At 36.4% G+C, this 19,048-nt stretch overlaps 1 protein-coding gene across 3 annotated transcripts in view; it reads right to left on the reverse strand.

The window, feature by feature from the left end:
- The window catches only part of LOC120419269 (protein kibra), a 52,608-nt gene extending 34,651 nt beyond the window's left edge, over window positions 1-17,957 (reverse strand). The window contains exons 1-2 of one of the 3 annotated variants that reach the window (XM_039581929.2): window positions 17,617-17,957; window positions 9,972-10,636 (exon numbers count right to left, since the gene is read on the reverse strand). In XM_039581929.2, the coding sequence (XP_039437863.1) occupies window positions 9,972-10,096 (125 nt within the window). In that variant the 5' untranslated portion in view covers window positions 10,097-10,636; window positions 17,617-17,957. Of the gene's footprint in view, window positions 1-9,971; window positions 10,637-10,730; window positions 10,950-17,616 lie in introns of those variants that run through there. The other 2 variants (XM_039581930.2, XM_039581927.2) reach the window with 2 other exon arrangements.
- Window positions 17,958-19,048: the final 1,091 nt, after the last annotated feature.

Consider the following 19,048-nt stretch of genomic DNA (forward strand, 5'->3'; position numbering starts at 1 on the left):
CAACATTAGAATGTTCATAGTACACTTACACGTAACACTCACACACATTCAAGTACCCTGTAAACACCTTTCGGTAAACAGTACCACAAACCAAACTGAACTGAAAGGTACCAACCAACCAAGGTGGTGGTGATGGTGCCTGGTGGCGCAACGCTTATTTGCAAAGATAATAAAAATTCCTCAGGTGATTAGCTGGCGATATGAAAATATGTGCCTTTGACTTTTGCAAAGCATGAAATCAGACAAATGTTTGCGCGCACATGGTGTACATTTTGAGCAAATCGTTAAAAATATTTTAAAACGTAATTTGGCAAATTCAAGCATTAAAAAAAAACTTGGTAGCAAATTTTATATTGTTGTTATTATCAACAGAAAAAAAGTGCCCGAGCAACAACCGGCAAAATTTTCTTTTGTGTAGAAGTACGCACTCACTCAGCAGCGATAATAACGACCTCCGTCACATTAGATGGGTGCAATTTGTACTAACGCTGTTTTAATGGACTCTTTTGTGCGCAGGATGTTTAGCCAATCACCACTGACTCATACTGGGCCTTTATTTATATCGCACTTTCTCTATTGTTATCAGCGGAATGGGGAGGAAATACTTGGGATGATGCAACGTTTAACTTACAACAAAGTTTGTGGGATTTAAATTTATTAAAATTGATTGAAATTATAAAAACTAATCTTTTGTTTTGAAATCTGTTTACCGGTTGGAATTCATTTACTAGAATGTTGTCCAGAAAAGATACTAAAATTTTCACATTCAAAGAGTCAAACTCAAACTCGCCCAAATTTGCCAAACACGAGAATGTTCTTTTGCAAACCCTAGAAATTCTATCTGGGTAATTTTGTTATTGATGTGTTCAATCAAAAAACATTATTCTGGATGTCTTTGAAACTTTAAATTGGCAAACATAATTTTATTTTTTCACAGCAAAATACAATTCCTTTTATATGTTTAAAAACATTTTCAAATTTAATTCATTTAATTCTCTATTTGCTAAATAGTTTTAATTTTTTGTTATCACCAATAAAATAAATTTGGATGGACTAATTATAATTCAAGGGTCCTGATTGCTCCAAAAAGTCTCAGTCACTCGCGAGCACAAATCTAGAGCGACGAAAAACTGCTCTGATGTAGTCCTACCTTTTGTCACTTCCACACCAATCGCTACTGAACACGCTCTCTTTGCTCTCACTCTCACTCCAAACGGGTAGTACAGCGTATGCTTCAGAGAGACCGATTCCGTTAAGTCGCTCAAAGCTGTCTGAGAATAGTTTGCGATCGGCTTTGCTTTGATCATTTAAGAAATTGCTTAAAATCAGTAATATCAATAATATTTTGCCATTTTGATGTTTACACAACATCAAAGACACATTTGGCAGCAATTTCCACCATACCAAATTCTAATTGACGGCAAACTGTGGTAGTGCTGGACAAATGAGCACCGCGCTAGTTATTTTTGGCTCTCTCTTCTCCGAGCATACGCGGAGTGAAGCGATTGAGCAAACCTGCGAGCCGCCAGCCTGTCGTGTTCGCTCGCGAATGGTTGCGCACTCGAGTCGAGTCGGCAAAGATTCGTTCGGCGTTGAGTGAGTGATTTTTGATTTTCGAACTGAAAATCTGGACCTTGTAATTGCAATTTTATTTTTTTGCCTCCTCCCCTCGACTTTAGCCAGAGTCGAGGGACATAAACTTCAAAAAATATTTACAACGGAATTCAATTTCAAAAGAATTCGAAAATAGAAAAAAAATTCCGAATCCAAATGAACAAAAATAAAAATCCAGTTATTCGTTAAATTAGACTACACTAATCAGATTCAAATTTTCGTTTCTGAATCAATAAATAAGTGAATTTTAAAATTTGAGTTTAAAAACGTTACTTAATCCACGTTTAGGTGATTGGTGCCTTCCTTGCATTCATGTTGTCAAAATAGCACCATCCCATATAAACATGTGTAGCAAATTAACTCTATCATTCATTTCTTTTAATAGGGGTTTCATACCTTCAATATTTCTAGCTCATTAGCCAGGTCTTTTAAAAGCCTATCCAATGATATTTTTTAAAGATTTTTATGAAATTATGGCACATGAAAACTACCTAAGTAACATTTGAGGCTTTATCGAAGCTGTCACAACCGCTATAAAACCTATCAGCCAAAACCAGCATTAAAACTACTTAATCGTAACAGCCTCCCCATAACCCTGATAAAGCTCTGTTAAAACCCAAAAGGACCTCCGCAAAAGGTTGTCACGGCCTATTTATAAAACCTACATAGGAGTTCAAGGCTTTAAAATTGAATCCTAACAACTCCCTCAAAGCCATAATAAAACCTTCGTTAAAACCCAGTTAAGAGTTATGGAAAAATTACATTTCATACGTCTTCAAACGTCTTATGCCAGATAGATTTTCTTATGGCAAAATAAGTCTTTGTCTTGCCAAATGATATAATGAAAATGGTTTGCAAAAAAGGCGATGATAAATTAATATAAATAGAAGGTATTTATAATAATTTTAAAGATTATTTCTCTTAGTTGGTGACTGAATTTCAGCTGCGGTTATAATTTTATAGATAAATGTGGGAAAATCAACTCGCTTCTTAAAAAAAATATTTTGTAATTACATTTCTTAACTTCAAAAAATATTTTTTTGAAGTTTTTTGAAAACAATGTTTAACAAATTTTTGAACGTCGATGGTTATACTAGTTATGTTAGAAATTGGGTCCTAAAACTAAGCTTAAATTTGTGATTTTATTGTTTTCTGAGAACAATGACCTTTTGTACGACCGCAAAGGATTTAAAATTGATTTTGAATTCATTTTTTGTTAAATTAACATCGCGGTCCTTCTTGACAGAAAAGGTCCTACTTGACAGCTCGTTCCAAGGGGACCATAGTTGATCCAATGAAAAAATGTTGTCTTGCCGATTTATTTTTTTGCACTTAAATGAAAAAAAAGTGATCAGAAATGATTTTTAATCGTGTTTTTTACTGTTGTACATAAAAATTAACACAGGGCTATAAGACCCAATTCATCATAAATGTGTGTTTTCATCAAATTCTAATCATATTAACGGTTTTTTCAACTTGTTCAATCAAAATGGCGGTCAATCACAATCAATCAAACCCCGCGTTTATCGCTTTAAATGCTTTTTTTAAAGCTTACGGTTTTAAGTAAAAAATTTTCATGCCTAGAGAAAATTGACAGCTACAACACCCTTGGTTTTAAAGAAGCATGACATGAAACAATTAGGCATGATGACATTGTCATCGAGGTTTCAAGACTCTCTTAAAACTTTCATAAAACTTTATTGACAGCCATTTGGCTTTGATTGCCACCAGGTTTTATGTCCGAGGCATAAAACCTTCTTTGAAACTTTAGATCAGCTCATGCTTATTGGTTGCTGTGAAAGCCAACATAAAACTTACTAGCAATCAAGATGCTACCATAAAACCTCAATAAAACTAGGCGGTGACTAGTCAGTTTAAAAATGTTTCTTGGGTAAGTTATTTTTATTTTAAATGGATTCTAATAAAAGGAATTTATTTGCCAGAGGCGACTCGTGCCCGAATGAAGTACCTGTTCAATGTTTTTTTTATTCTTTATTATAGAGTTTTTCAGCCGGAGTCTGGCTCAACTCTTTTGGATGATTTGACTTCGTGCTTGAAGTCGACCCGGTTACAATGTCGTTTTTAATTAGAGATGGGCAGAAAAAGAGCGAACCGCTCAAAGAGCCGGTTCACTGAAAAGAGCGAACGAACCGGGGCTCACAAAAAAAGAACCGCGGTTCTTTTTTAAACTCCGGTCTTTTGAAAGAACCGTTTCAATATGGCATGATTTTTGTTATAAAATTAATTTGTTGAACCTCCAAAAAATGTAGTATTAAATTTGATTTTGAGGATTGAAAAAGCAATTTCAAAAATGTCAATGCTTATAAAAATTTATCCCAAAAGTAAATGATTTTCTAAACAAAGTGAAATAAACTTTTCATAGTACAACTGAGTGTACATTAAACTTATACCGGAATACAACTTTTTTGGCATTTCAAATAGTATAATCTGTCAAATATTACCAAAAATCTACTGATTATTTGAGAGATTTTGGATAAAAAATAATCATTTTATGTGATTAAACTTTAGCCTTTATAGACTTTATCGATTAAATCAGAATGTAGAGAAGAGTTCACAGAATATTTTCTCCAAATAAAATATCAGCATTAGTTCGATTCTTGCAGAAATAAACGCAATTTAAAAATTAATAGCAATTTAAGTTTGGATGCCATTCAATAACTCGAATATTTAGTTTTGAGTAGAAATCTTGACATAGAGACCACCAAGACCTTTTGGGTCTTAAGAGCGTCTTCTCGTTTTCAGTTTTTTTAGCATATATGACCGTCCCCTTCAAAATCGGTCCTAAAAATCAGGGGGCAAAACAATATTTTTTAAAGAAAACATCCATTTTTTTATGGAAATAGAAGTCTGATCAACTGAAAACAAATTAAAAAGCATTTTGTGAAATTCCGTTGCACAGTAATGCAAAAGTAATGCGATACTTTGAAAACTAATGATTGCAATACAACCGAGGAAGTTTAAAATGCACTTTAAAACTCTTTTTCATTAAAATATGTATACCATGGCTTGCTATTTTTTTACGACGTTGGTCAGAGTTGAGGGACATAAACTTCAAAAAATATTTGGTGCGGCCTAATTTATAAAAGTCCAATGTGAAATAACTTATCAAATCACACGATTCCTGAAAAAACCCTTTTCATCCAAATTTTTCAAAAGAGCGAAAGAACCTTTCAAAAGAGCGGCTCTTTTCAAAGAGCGAACGAAAATGAGCGGCTCCTAAAAAAGAGCGGTTTTGCCCTCCTCTATTTTTAATAAATATTGATTATAGATCGTAGTAAATTTTTGAATCTTAATGTAAAAAAATGTTTTTGAAGCTTTTTTTTCTTTCCAATGGCTTTTATTTTTACGTTTTATTATTTTTATACTATTATAATTTTCTGTTTATGCAAATAATTAATTACACTTATGATTAAGACTTTTTTATCTCGTTAAAATGTATTTTTAAGACTTAATCATTAGCGTGGCGAATGTGGAAAAATAGAGCAATCGCTCTGCCATCCTTATCGAAATTCAAGGGAAGTTATTGAATATTGTACTAAATTTCAAAACTATTCATCAGGATGTTCAGAAAAAATACCACATCCTTCACAAAGGAAAACTATTTGTTGGGCTTTTTTAGGCCCAACTAATATTGAGCTTACTTGGTTACTATTTAAAAATTAAATTGACATTTTACTTTATACTTTTTAGAAACAGGTCGTATCGCTTTTGATCCTTTGTCAAATTTTTAGAGAATTGAATTCACTCACTGTTATGTCCTCATGGTTTTGGAATTTAATTTCTGAATAAAAAGAAGAGCTTCTTCTGATGTTAAGAACAAAACTATATTGACATGAATCCGAGATAATGAAAATATTTGTTTTAGCATCAGTGAAAAAAAGTTTTCAGAACAAATTCATGCTACAATATATGATAATAATATATTCAACTAGAGTGAACCGGACCAACAGTTTGAATAAAAAAAATCGTTTTTGGAGCATTTATTGGCATCAAATGTTAAACTTTTTAGGACTGCATCAGCTTTAAATACAACCATCCTGAAAATAAAATAACGATCATGGTTGAATCTACTGTCATAATTCTTCTCATGTGTCCCGAGTCTGGAAAAAACACAGTACTTTTTTGTTTCAATTGTTTCAAATCAATCTATCAATCACACTATCTAAACTTAACATTACATCACTTTCCAGTAGAGCAAGAATCCACAAACCAAGAAAATCGAAGAGGTTCAACGCACGCAGTTGAACATTCCAGTTTTAAAACAAGCCATCACCAGTGTGTGTGTGTGTGTGCAACCAACCAAACGGGACCACGCGGTCGCTTCTTACAAATTGAGTTGTTTCCATGTATTTTTTTAGCTCTCATTCTATACATGCAAATAACTCGCATAGGCATTTGGAAGGTGTTAGCTCTGCCGAGCTTCGGTGACCCATTTCTACGCTGGCTAGCCGAGCGCGAGGTACTTCAGCTTTGTCGACAAGCCCCGCCCTGAAGAACGTTTGGACCAATCGGATTCAAACGTTATTTAGAACTTCCGAACCCTTGTCAAATGGACAAGGACCCAGCGCGTATATAGTAGATGGTGATAACAGTATTCCTAATTCCAGTCATAGCTCACCAAGTCGCGATGGCCTAGTGGTTAGCATTTTTGCTTACCAATCCAAAGGACGGGGGATCGAACCCCGACTCGAGCGACTTTGATTTTTCGTACATGTTCAGAGTTTCAAGATTTATATTTCCTATACTTTCTCGTTGGGAGCAGATGGGAATCGAACCCAGGACCATTCGCTTACAAAGCGAACACCGTAACCAGTCAGCCACGGCCGCTCCCCTTTTAAAACAAGCCATCACCAGTCTGCGCAAAACAGCCTGATGCCTAAAAGTGCGCCAAATATAGAGCAATAGAGCTATCTAAGCCCGATCTCACGCGCACTATCTTACCATTTGTTTTTGCTGGCGGGTACAAATTTTAACCTAAAAACCCTTCGTGTACAAACACGCAATACATGTGCACGTAGATAACTCTATATCTGTGGTGCTCTCGCGCTCTCTCATTTATTCATACTCTCAACGTGCTGTCAACGCGCTGGCTTGTTTACCTTTTGCAAGCAGCTCCCTGCAGAGCTGAGCGAACTAAGTCAGCTGGGGCCTGGGGGTGGCATTTAGCTCTCTCCCAAAAATGCTCTCAGTTCACGCTCTCAGATTGAACCAGATTTACCAACACATCGATAATGCCGCTGCGTATGAATAGGAAGCTCTTTACATGTGTTGATTTTTTTCTGTATGGAGTTTTTTTCCCCGACGTTCAGAGAGTCGGTGTGAACGCGACGAGCATTTGCGCGTGGCCCGCCAGGCTGGCTCGCTTTAGTATTGGTGGGTTGTGAAGAGAGGTAAAGAGTAAAGGGTGGCGGGCCAATGCTTTTTTGGTGCATGCAGCGCTGCTGAACATAGGGCGTCGATTTTGTTAACGTATATTCAAACAAAAATTGTAATTGTATGTTGCTGGTTGAGTTAGCACCGCGATACTTAAATAAAATAAAAATATCCGCTTGAAATCGGCTACCTGTTCAATGAACAGGTTGAACAGGTGGACGAGTCGCCTCTGTTATTTGCTGAAAAATATATCATTTGAAAGTTTTCAAGTAAAATAAGGATACATAGTATTCATTATATAGTACACAGCAAAAAAAGTACAAATTTGGAAGGTGTAATTTTAGAAGGTTGATTATTGCCTCTTTTATGATGTAATTTTACCTCAATTTAGACTTAAAATTAGACATTACACCAGAATAGTGGTAAAATAACACATTTTCAGAGGTAAAATTACATATTTTTTTCTGACATCAAAGATGAAATCATACCATGATTTTTTTTCTTTGTAAAGTAGATTAGTTTTAATGAGTTTCTCGTTAAATACAGTATGTAAAAAAAGTATTTACACCCCTTGGGCACAATGCACATTTTGTGATGAAACATGTAAAAAAATTAAAGTTTGACAGGAACCTAGTACGACGTTTTGTTCAGAAACTCATGCCAAACATTTTGCTACAAAAAGCTCATGAAAAGATGATTTCCATAAAAAGTTATATAACAAATACTATTACGAAAATAAAAAAGGTGCAAAAAAAGTTTGTACACCTTTCGAAAAATTAAAATAATTAATGTTATTTGTTGACAAATCACCATAAATCCAGTCTCCCAACTCCAAATAGGCATCCTTGACTGATTAAAAAAATACTTTGGATTGAATATAAAGTTTACTAACTACTTAGTATAAAAGTTTATATAACTCTGGAAATTCTATATAAAACTTATCTAAACTTAATTTTGCAAACTTTTAATTCAACTAAATGTCAATATATTACCATAGAATTGCTAAATAAACATTTTGGAGTGGGTATAACACCGTTTTGGGGGTCTTTGTATCGCTAGAATAGATTTTTCGTTGGAATTTCGTACCAACCCGGAATTACGTCGTCGAAAAATCCGCCGGCATCCGAACCGGTCCACAATTCACAAGTTAACCTATGTGGCATCGGAAAGGGCATAAAATTTCCGATCTTTTGATACCCATACATCTAGGTTTTCTATAAAACCCACGTTTTTAAATACCTAGGCAAAAACGTTGTTATGGTTTCGTTAGCGCAATCTGCCAAAAATGTATGGAATTTCGTAATTTTTGTTCTCGTGGATCAAACTTACTTTTTGCCCAGGTATTTAAAAACGTGGCTTTTATAGAAAACCTGGATGTATGGATATCAAAAGATCGGAAATTTTATGCCGTTTCTGATGCCACATAGGTTGATTTGTGAATTGTGGACCGGTTCAGATGCCGGCGGATTTTCCGACGACGTAATTCCGGGTTGGTACGAAATTCCAACGAAAAATCTATTCTATCTATACAAATACCCCCAAAACGGTGTTATACCCACTCCAAAATGTTTATTTAGCAATTCTATGGTAATATATTGACATTTAGTTGAATTAAAAGTTTGCAAAATTAAGTTTAGATAAGTTTTATATAGAATTTTCAGAGTTATATAAACTTTTATACTAAGTAGTTAGTAAACTTTATATTCAATCCAAATTATTTTTTTAATCAGTCAAGGATGCCTATTTGGAGTTGGGAGACTGGATTTGTGGTGATTTGTCAACAAATAACATTATTTATGTTAATTTTTCGAAAGGTGTACAAACTTTTTTTGCACCGTTTTTATTTTCGTAATAGTATTTGTTATATAACTTTTTATAGAAAACATCTTTTCATGAGCTTTTTGTAGCAAAATGTTTGGCATGAGTTTCTGAACAAAACGTAGTACTAGGTTCCTGTCAAACTTTAAATTTTTTACATGTTTCATCACAAAATGTGCATTGTGCCCAAGGGGTGTAAATACTTTTTTTACATACTGTATAAACCAAAAATGGAATGAAAAATCAACTAAATTTAATATAATTTATGTGAAATTTACATCAACAAAAACAATGTTCAATCAAATCTCATTTTTGAGAAAGTTCGGTTTTAGACGAATTATGAGTGATTTTAGATTAAAAGGACGTTAGGAGAAAACAGTCACAACAGACTATCGAGAGCAAAACGGCCTCAAATTTGACTGAGAGGAAAATGGTAATTGTGAGAGGATAACGCTCTCGGCATTACGCCTGTACCGACGCATGGCTCTCGTTATCTTATCGAGTCAAGGAAGATACTGTTTGGGCACTGACTTGTTGAGAAGGTCTGGGGATTGATTGTCATTTTTCGATGATTTTTTTTTTTGAATTAGTAAACTTTTTTTAAGAGATTGGCAGTGAAACTGTCACTATCGATTTTTTTTTTGAATTAGTAAACTTTTTTAAGAGATTGGCAGTGAAATTGTCAGACTCTCTCTCACTCCATTCGCTGAATATTTTTACTCCCGGTTAGAAGAAATTTTCCTCTCGAATGAGTACTGCGGTGCTTTGGGTGTATGATCTGGTTCGACTAAACTCAGTTTTTGAGATTCATAAAGGCAAAGATTAAGTTGTTGTTTGGCAAAGTCTTCCAAATTTATAAAGCTTGCACCAATTGTATTATCGCTTGATCAGCGATAATCTCCGATCGTAAACATGTTCTTTTGTACACTTATTTCGAAAAGATTACCGATGTCATATATCAGAAACAGCTGACACTAAACAATCTTTACCCGACCCTTATCACATTCCATTAGCTACGCCTCGGAGCACAAAACTGCGTAAATATTTGCCAACCGGCTCCTGATAACGGAAGGTTGAAATTCCTTACAATACTATTTTTTTTATCTTTTCTTAGACGGTAATAGGTAGCAAAGGTGCACACTCACTTGTCACGGGGATCGATCCATGTGGTCTTCTTGTTAATATGATCAATAAAATAAACCTTCCCATCAAAGTCGGTGTTAATCTCCCAGCCGAGTGGTAAGTCTGCATTGCTGGAAATTTTTGGCATAATTCGGCCCTTCTGCTTCCGGTGCTCCGCTGCTCCAGGGTGACTCTTCGAGCTGCTCACACTTGCGCTCACTCACGAGATTTCACTTTTGAGAACCGCCCGCTTTGCCGGCGTGCATGGCCTGCACTTTCTTCACTCTACACTCTTCTTTTTCTGCCAGACAATCTTCACTTCCGGTCAGTGACAATGCCTGGACTGGACTGGTTTGCCTTTAAGGTGCGCTCACGGTGCTCATGCTCACTTGGCGCTCACACTTTTCACTCACGACGCTTCACGGCTCTGCGAGCGCTCACATTTCCAGCATTTGATTCTTTTCACTATTCTTTTTTTTGTGCTCACAAGTTGCTTCTGTTTCACCTTAATAACTTTGATTTTCCAATCAGAGACGCATTCGCACACACACACAACACTATGCCCCTTGACGGTTGTAACTTTTCCTTTTTTTCCTCTCTCCCGCGATTCGATCTCTTTCTCACTCACTGATCGTTGATTCTTTCACGTTTGAAAACTCGGGCCGATCTTTTTCACGTTCTCTGCCTGCTGCGATTTAAAGAAAAGAAAGGAAAAGAAGAAGAAGAAAATTAGAGACATTTTTTCGCCTGAAAACTGCACCAATTTGTGACTTTTGGCGTACCAAGTTGACGCGAACGATCTTCTTCCCCTAAAGCGCGCTCACTCGTGATAATTCTCGCTCACTCACGCACTCACTCGCTCGCAATCAGTGCACAGCGCACGGTGAAAACTATTTCAGTGGCGTAGCCATATTGAATTAAATTGAAATTCCAATGTTTTTTTTTTCCTTCTTTCTGGCGAACCGTCGTCGTCGTGCTACACACTCTTTCGCTGACTGCTGACTGACTGACTCTGACTCTGACTCCGACTAGGCCAGGCGCTTGTGTGAGTCCGACTTAAGCGACTTAATACGCACGGCGCGCGCCACTAATACAGGCGCATCGGCTTAAGTTGGTATTGGTGTTTGCGTTTGCGCAACTGCGCCCTGTTGCTGTAGTGGTGACGGCGACTTAAGTCACAGTGGCGCATGCAAAGTGTGAGCACGGTTGGGTCATTTCACCGAAAGTTTGTTTTGCATTTCCAGCTGTCAAAAGTTTCAAATTTTCTTCAGTTTTAACTTTTCTTGTAAACAAAAGCATTGTAAACCTAATTTACTGAACATTTTATGGTTTCGAAAAATTTTATGGGAATTGACCACCTCCCGTCGTCGTCTGTCTGTCAAAAGTCAGAGCTTTGACAGCGTGTATCAAATTCCAAACGTGTGTGGTGGTTGACATTCTTGCGGCATTAATCGGCGCGATTTGGCGATTTCACACACAAACATTGCTCAACAGCAGAGCAGGATCGAACCTCGCCAACCGGGTCGAAAGTCGTTTTGGCCAGCCAGCAAATCACGGCTCGGCGAAGCTTGATTTGTTTATTTATTTACTCTGGCGTGCGGCGCGGTTGGTGGTAGAATTCCATCGACGAAGAGATTCTGGTGTTTGTGTTTGTTTGCTTTTTTTGTCGGACGGTACTGAGAACACATTTATTTAAATTCCAGCCGCGCGCGCGTAGACCCCCTTGGCAACTGTAGGATAAAATATGGATTTCTTGCTCAGATAACCGAACCGTCATAAAAAGTTCAAAGAAAATTGCTCACACTTAACACTCTTGATCAAAATTTTTAAATTTCTAAAATGTGACCACGTGGTTTATGGACGGCCCCTAAACATTTTGCGCAATGTTGACACACTTCATATAAAATGTAGTTTCGACCATATTTTGCGATCAAAAGTGACATTTCTGTGGAAATTTTAGTCAGATACAGTTTGACAATCTGGCGTGCAATCTATTGTTTACATTTCTTAAGGAAACTCGAGACTCAGGCAAAACAGCGAAAAAATGATTTTTTAAGGTTGAAAACTTCGTTGGTTGAAGTTTGTTTACCAGCGTTTTAATAATTTAAATCAGAACGTAGCCAAGTTTTATTTATTCACAAATATGTTTACTATACTCAAAATTAACTTTCAAATCTAGATTACTACTAAGTAGTTCTCCAAATGTTGATTTGTTTCTTTTGAAACTTGAAAAGAATTTTCAAAATGACACACAGAAACCGCGGCGTACATTTTTGCATACAATCCCACCAGACACTTTTTCCAACTCGCAATCTCCGTATGCCCAACACACCACATCGGCTCTTTCTTGCTCTGACACACTCTCTCCCGTTCTCTGTCTCTTTCGCTCGCCCACTCTCCTACGGCCTGCGACAACGGCGTAAAATTGTAGAAAATATTTAAATTATTTACAGCTATTTTATAATCAGCATTTCATGGCATTTTATACTCGTTTTTTTTTCTTCCCTTTCTCTCTTTCTTGTTCGTTCTTTCGCGCTCACCCTTTCTCTCTCCTTCTCTCTCCTTTCTACGCGCTCACTGAGTAGCCAGTCGGGCTGAGTGAGTGTGTGTTTGTGGCTTAACCGCTGCAGATTATATTTTTGCCATGTTTGTTGCAATTCTTGGCTCGCATGAACCAACTCTCAGGGCGAGGGGGTGTGCCCCACCCACCTCTGCTGGCCTGTAAATGACGCCCCCCTCGTTCGATTGACATATAGACGACGAGAAGAATGTTGAACATTCCAACCTTCTTTTTTTGCTGCTGCTTCTCGCCGTGCGCGGCAGAGAAGATATAGCCATACCTTGCCCAAATAGTCTGCAACAGAGGCCAAGTTGGCCCAGAGTCGGAGGTGTTTGCCACCTTGGACGTTTTGGACAGGCTTGGCGATCAAATGGGTGGAATTAGATGAAAAACATTAAAAAATGCATTGAGTTTAATAAAGGCCAAATTAAGTTAAGAACGCCATTTTGTGCACCTCATCTTTTGACTATCACAGATCCTCAAAAATTGAAAGTTCTGAGATTTTTAATAAAACCCGAAAAAAAACCTTGCATTGTTGTCACTCTTCATAATAAGAAGAAAAAAGCAGTTTCAATCTTGTCGTGCTATCTAAAAACACCTTGAAAATTACTGTGGGTGCGACAACTGGCCAAAGGGATTTCAGGTCAGAACGCGTTTGACACACGTACATGCCCGAATTGTAACTCGGGATTCCGGCGAACAAATCTAACCAAACTTCGAGACAATGCACCAAATGGTCAGCCCAACAAAACGTGATTGTTATTGTTTACATTGCGCGCTCTAGTTCAGGTTTATTCAAGGTTAAATATTGAAACGCATTTTTCTCTGAACGTCAAAAACAGAGGATGCAGACATCTTCTGAAGTTGAGATTGAAATCACGCGCAAACTGCGCATATTAAAACTATTTTTTTTATTTTAATTATTTTTTGTGTATCATAAATTCAGAAAAACTGTGTTAAAATTCAAATTTCACAGTAGTTAAATAGAGAAAAACCACCTCAAAAATACATTTTCAACGTAAATTGCGGCAACATTTATAGAGGAGTCAACTTTGGTCGTATTTTTACCACCTTTGGGTTTGGAGTTAGTACAATTATATCGTTTTTTTTTAAAAAAAAAGGTCCTATAAACACTTTAAACACAATAGCTTAAAGGACCTTTTTTTTAAAAAAAAAGTCTAGAACTGTGCAGAGTTTTGTGTGATTTCCAACATTTTCAATAGATGAAATTTACTGCAATTTCCAAATGGTTAAATTTGGTTTCTAAAATATTAAAAATGCTACAAATGCACGTCGATTAACCAGACCACTTTGCACATTTTATTGCAAAATTTCGATTTTGATTAACTTTACGTTCACTGTTTTTTTTTGGAAGTGTTTTATTGAGCCAATTTAAAAAATATGTATTTTTAGAAATTCCGTAAATCGAAAAATAAATTTAAAAAATTACAGGAATTTCAAAATCAAAACAAACATTGCTAATGAACAAATTACTCGTGATTTTTTTAAGTCGCATTTTTTTTAATAGATGAATAGTTTTCAAGATAGAGCTGATTAAAAAATGAGAGCTTATTGGCTTAAAACTAACTTTGAAATATGTCATATGTAAGCTACCAAAAGTTGAATCAACAAAGTGAAAACGAAAATTACAGATAATTTTGCAAGCCATTTGAAAAAAATAATTCTCACCAGTTGAAAGAACCTTAAAGTATTTTTTGTTGAGATATTTTTTAATAGAAATGATACCTAAAAAAATATAACTCGAAAACGGTACACTCTATCAAAGTTTCACAATTTCAATGAAAAAAGTGTTTTAAAATGTATTGTATAGTTAACAGTCCAGTTGTTTTGCAATCACTAGTTTTCAAAAATCTAAAAATTGAGGAAACTTTTATTCTTAGTTTTTTTGTTATCCTTGGCGTATATAAACCAATTGTGGGTATATGGAGAATTGGCCACTCTAAAATGACATTTGAGAAGGGCGTAAGTTATTTAAATATTTTTGTATTTTGGAATTTTAAAAATTACTGTATCTCGAAGCCGTTGCATCGTGTCAAATAGTGGTCAAAGACAAGCTTGCAGGAAATTGGACGGGCTTTAAACACTGAAAGAAAAATACACGCCACATCTTTGAGATTTTTTAAATTTAAAGCTTAAAAAACAAGATAATGTCACGATTTAAAAATAAAAAATAAAAAATGAGGAAATGGATTAAGGTGTTACAAAAAGGCTCACAATAAATTCAGGATGGTATGTCTCTCCTTAAAAGTATTTTTTTTTATTTGAGAATTCCAAAAATTTTGAGAACTTTGAAAGTTTCTAGAATTTCAGCTTTTGAAAATCTGGAAAACTTTGAGAATTTTACAAAATTTAAAGAATTTTAAAATTTTTAAAATGATTAAAGTTTTGATATTTTGGAAAAATGAAAATTTTGTAATTTTTAATTTTGTAAATTTAGAGAATTTTTATTTTTTTAGAAAACTGAAATTTTAAAAATATAAAAAAAAATTAGAATTTTAAAAACTTTAAAACTTTTGAGACTTTAAATAAAAAAAAATATTTTTGAGGATTTGAAAATTTTTAGAATTTTGAAAATTTCGAAAAATTGTCGAATTTTGATAATTAAAAAAATAAGAACAATTTTGAAAATTTCAAATAAATAAAGATTTTGAAAATTTGGAATTCCTTGGAAAATTTTAAAAATTTGGAGATTTAATTTTTAATTTGAAGAATTCTGAGAATTTTGAAAATCTGCAGAATTTTGAAAAATTTGAGAATTATCAAAATTTTGAGAATTCTAGATTAAATTTTCAAAACAACCTATCCTCATGGGTTTCCTATGCAGATAGGACCTTTTGAAAATTTAAGCTAGAATTATCAAAATTTTGATGATTTTAATTATTTTAAGAATTTTGAAACTTTTACTTCATTTGTAAATATTAAGAATTTTGAAAATTTGGTGAATTTGGATAATTTGGAGAGAAAAACTGACATTTTGAAAATCTGGGGATTTATGATAATTTTGAAACGAAAAGTTGGTAATTTGAAGAGCTTCATCATTTTGAATTTTGGAGAAAATTTAGAATTTGGAGAATTTAAAAATTCTAAAAAATTGAAAAAGGTATTTTTTTTGAAAAAAAATATAAAAATTTGAAAAATTTGAGAATTTGAAATTTTTTAAAACTTTAGAAAATGTTGAGCGGTTAAAAAAATTGAAAAACATTGCCATTTTTTGATGGTTTTTGGCCATTTCTTTTTGACAGACTTGATTTCTAGAAATCTAGATTACTTTTTCAAAACCACCAATGCGCCATGGGTTTCCTATGTACATAGGACCTTTTGAAAAATTAAGCAAGACATGTTCAAAAGGTCCTTTCTGCAACGGACACCCATGACTCATAGGTTGTTTTGAAAATTTACTCTAAAATTTTTAGTCTCTGTTTTTACCGGAAAGCTCGTCCAATTTCCCATAATTTGAGTTAGCTTAGCTAAGCTTAGCTTGGTTGACCGTACTCTAGCCGGGCATAAAGCTCGCAATAGCTAGGTTGGCGCCGATAAGGTCCAATTTCCCATAATTTGAGTTGCACGGTGGAGAATCGTCCCAGAAAAAAACGTTTCTTAATCCATGGTTGATGCCTACTTTTTGACGGAGACGAGCATTCTATTTGACGATTCACAATTTTGAACCCGTAAATATGGTCAAAGCTATTTTCAGAAGTGTTTTTGGATTTTACAAATAACACTTTCAAATTAAAAGAATTAAATTTCAAACAAAAAGCCATTCGAAAACATGCGCCATAAACTGCTCGTGCCCAAAATTTGAAGCTTTTCCAAAATATATTTCCAGAAATATAGCCATATTAGTGTTTTACGTCCATATTTTTTCTTATTCAATTTTTGCAATGCTATGCTATGCTATGCTATATTTTTCCTTATTCAATTTTTGCTTTGACACAGAATCATATACTGAACCTCAAAATCGAAGTCCCAGCTCGTTCTCGCTCAAAAAATCGACAAGTCGTCAAGTCGGACCATAAACGGTAGCACATTTAGGCTTTCTGGTTTCTCATAATAGATTGACAAAGAAGGCAAATTTAATTAAAATGAGCAGTATATTGGTTTTTTGACCACCCACTTTTCCCCACTATCCCCACGGCACCTCCACACCAACAGAGAAGGTCAGGAACCGCGGTGGAGCCGGGGGAGTTGCCGAGGGGGTGCCCACTGCTGTTGCTTTTGCTGGCTGCTGCATATTTAGGAGGAAACTAGTTTTCTTTCATGCCCGGGCTCAGACCCAGGGCCCAGGCTTTTGCATACTTTCGAGTTTTTTTTTTCTCTCTGTCTTTTTCCTCCGGCTCACTTCGAAGTTGTCGTCGTCGCGCTCAACGACGGGGAGTGTGGACAAAGTGTTTCAGTGTTTATCCCTCTTGGCGCCCGCTAGTTGTACTACATACCGCGATTAGGAGCCTGATGTTTTGAAGGGAGAGAGAGAGTTGGGGTTGGTGGAGTTTGGAGATAGACGTGTGTGTTTTTGGAGTTCGATAGCACAGAGCTGGCTGCTGCCTGGCGTTATCGGTGGCTAGTTTCGCAACTTTTAAAGGGGAGTTTCACATGGCACATGTTGACACCCGTTTTTTTTTCTCTCGTGTGTGACACGATGGCGTCAATGGCGCTGTCGAAAGTGGGTGCATGATGAAAGGTCTTGGCCAAGCAGGTCTTAGAAGCTACGTTTTTCTAAATAACCGTAACTTCTTTGTATTTTTTTTTTCAAAAACACCTCAAAAATCGTCCAACTATATGTTTTTCTGTGTAATTTTGACCGCAGAATCTGAATCTGCCCTCAAGATTTGGGTTGCAAAAAAGCTTCTAATACAATATTAAAAATATGCGAATTGAAACTTCAATTTTGACCACCCGTTTCCCACCACCTTCCCCACTGTGCCGCGTGGAGTTTGCCCGCGTCGAAGAAACCTTCGCCGTTTTCTTTCTTCGACTGGCTAAAGTTGGAGTTTTCAAACACGGTTCTCTCGGCTCTTGATCGCTGTCGCCGTCGTCAACTGGTTAGGAGGCACACAACTCCCCCCTGCAACAACAACTCTAATACACACCAACAACAACAGCACTGCAACACCGCAACAATTCCGACTGCTGGATCCAGCGCCGTGAGAGGAAGGGGGACGGCGGATCTTGGTCAACCCTGCACCACTTGATTAAGGAGAGGCCGCAGTCCACTTTCAAGCAACAACTCTTGCAGCAATCCCGCGAACGACTCCGTTTTGCTGACTACGGACACGACGTTTTCAGCGCAATTCAGCAACAACAACGACAACACAACACACTTTAGCAACAACACGGTTGACGGCGAGATTCGTTTGCGCGGCGCGTGGACGTGGACGAGGTAAACGGCAAACTTGACACATTCTTCACCAGGCGGCGATCGGAAAGCAACTACCGCCCCGAGAGAGACATCTACGACGAGCGGCGAGTAACGGCCCCACTCACAGGTCGCGGAATGAACACCGCGGCGGAGACCTGCTCACCAATACAGGCGTCCCAAGGCAAATCAGTATGGGTTGGTGGAGACCCCCGAGCTTAGTGTGGTGGAGTTGAATCGAGCAACTAACCGACCAATACAACCGCACGCGGGTCTTTTTAGTAATTTGAAACTTTTGCTTAGGCATGCAGGCAGCAAGTACGAAACGGCCGCGATTGATGAAAGGGAACGACGACGACGACGGTTCTGGAACGAGAGAACGTCGGACGGCCGCAAGTGTGGGATTGTTTGCGGAACTGTGCTGAGTGATGCGGGATTGGCGAAGTGTGTTTTTAGAAACCATGCCAAAGCTGTGGAGGTGCACGGTAGTTTTGGAATGCGGAATGGAGCACGTGGTGTTTTGTGGAGAAATTGAGTAAAATCAGAAGCCATTACACGAATTAATGAAATTTAAGAATAATAATATAGCTTTATGACATTTGATTTTTACTTCACTTTAATTTCGTGTACGTACACGCAAATTAATCTATTAAAACATCGATTCACTATTCACTCAACCCCCGGTGGTTGGTCACTTTTTCGTTTGACACTTTTTTAGTTTGTACCCCGTTGGTTAGTCAAAGTCAAACTAAAAATTGACGAACTGTCACTTTTTACACGGCGGTCACGCACACTATCAAAACAAACGTTTGGTAGTGTGTGTGAACTCCGTGTAAAAGGGGTGTCAAACTAAACCGTGACTCCGTTCGTTTTTTTGTTTTTTTTTCTTTTTGAGTATTTTTGAATATTTCTTACTGAAGGCGGCTTCAAAAAAAGATTTTTTTACCTTTTCAAACAAAACTTTAGGTATGCTTTTTCATCACATCTGAGTAAATGGTGCAGCCTGGTTCTTAAAAGTGCAAACTCTATCTGGAAAACTACATAAATAGGTAGAGTAAAAGTCATTTTTTTCCCTGTTTCTGAGGGGTTCAAAGAGAACAGTCCAGACTCGATTATTCGAAAACCTCGGAAAAATTTCACTTCGGATAATCAAATCACGAGTTTTT

The sequence above is a fragment of the Culex pipiens genome, chromosome 1 (assembly GCF_016801865.2).
Source record: "Culex pipiens pallens isolate TS chromosome 1, TS_CPP_V2, whole genome shotgun sequence".
Classification (NCBI taxonomy): domain Eukaryota; kingdom Metazoa; phylum Arthropoda; class Insecta; order Diptera; family Culicidae; genus Culex; species Culex pipiens.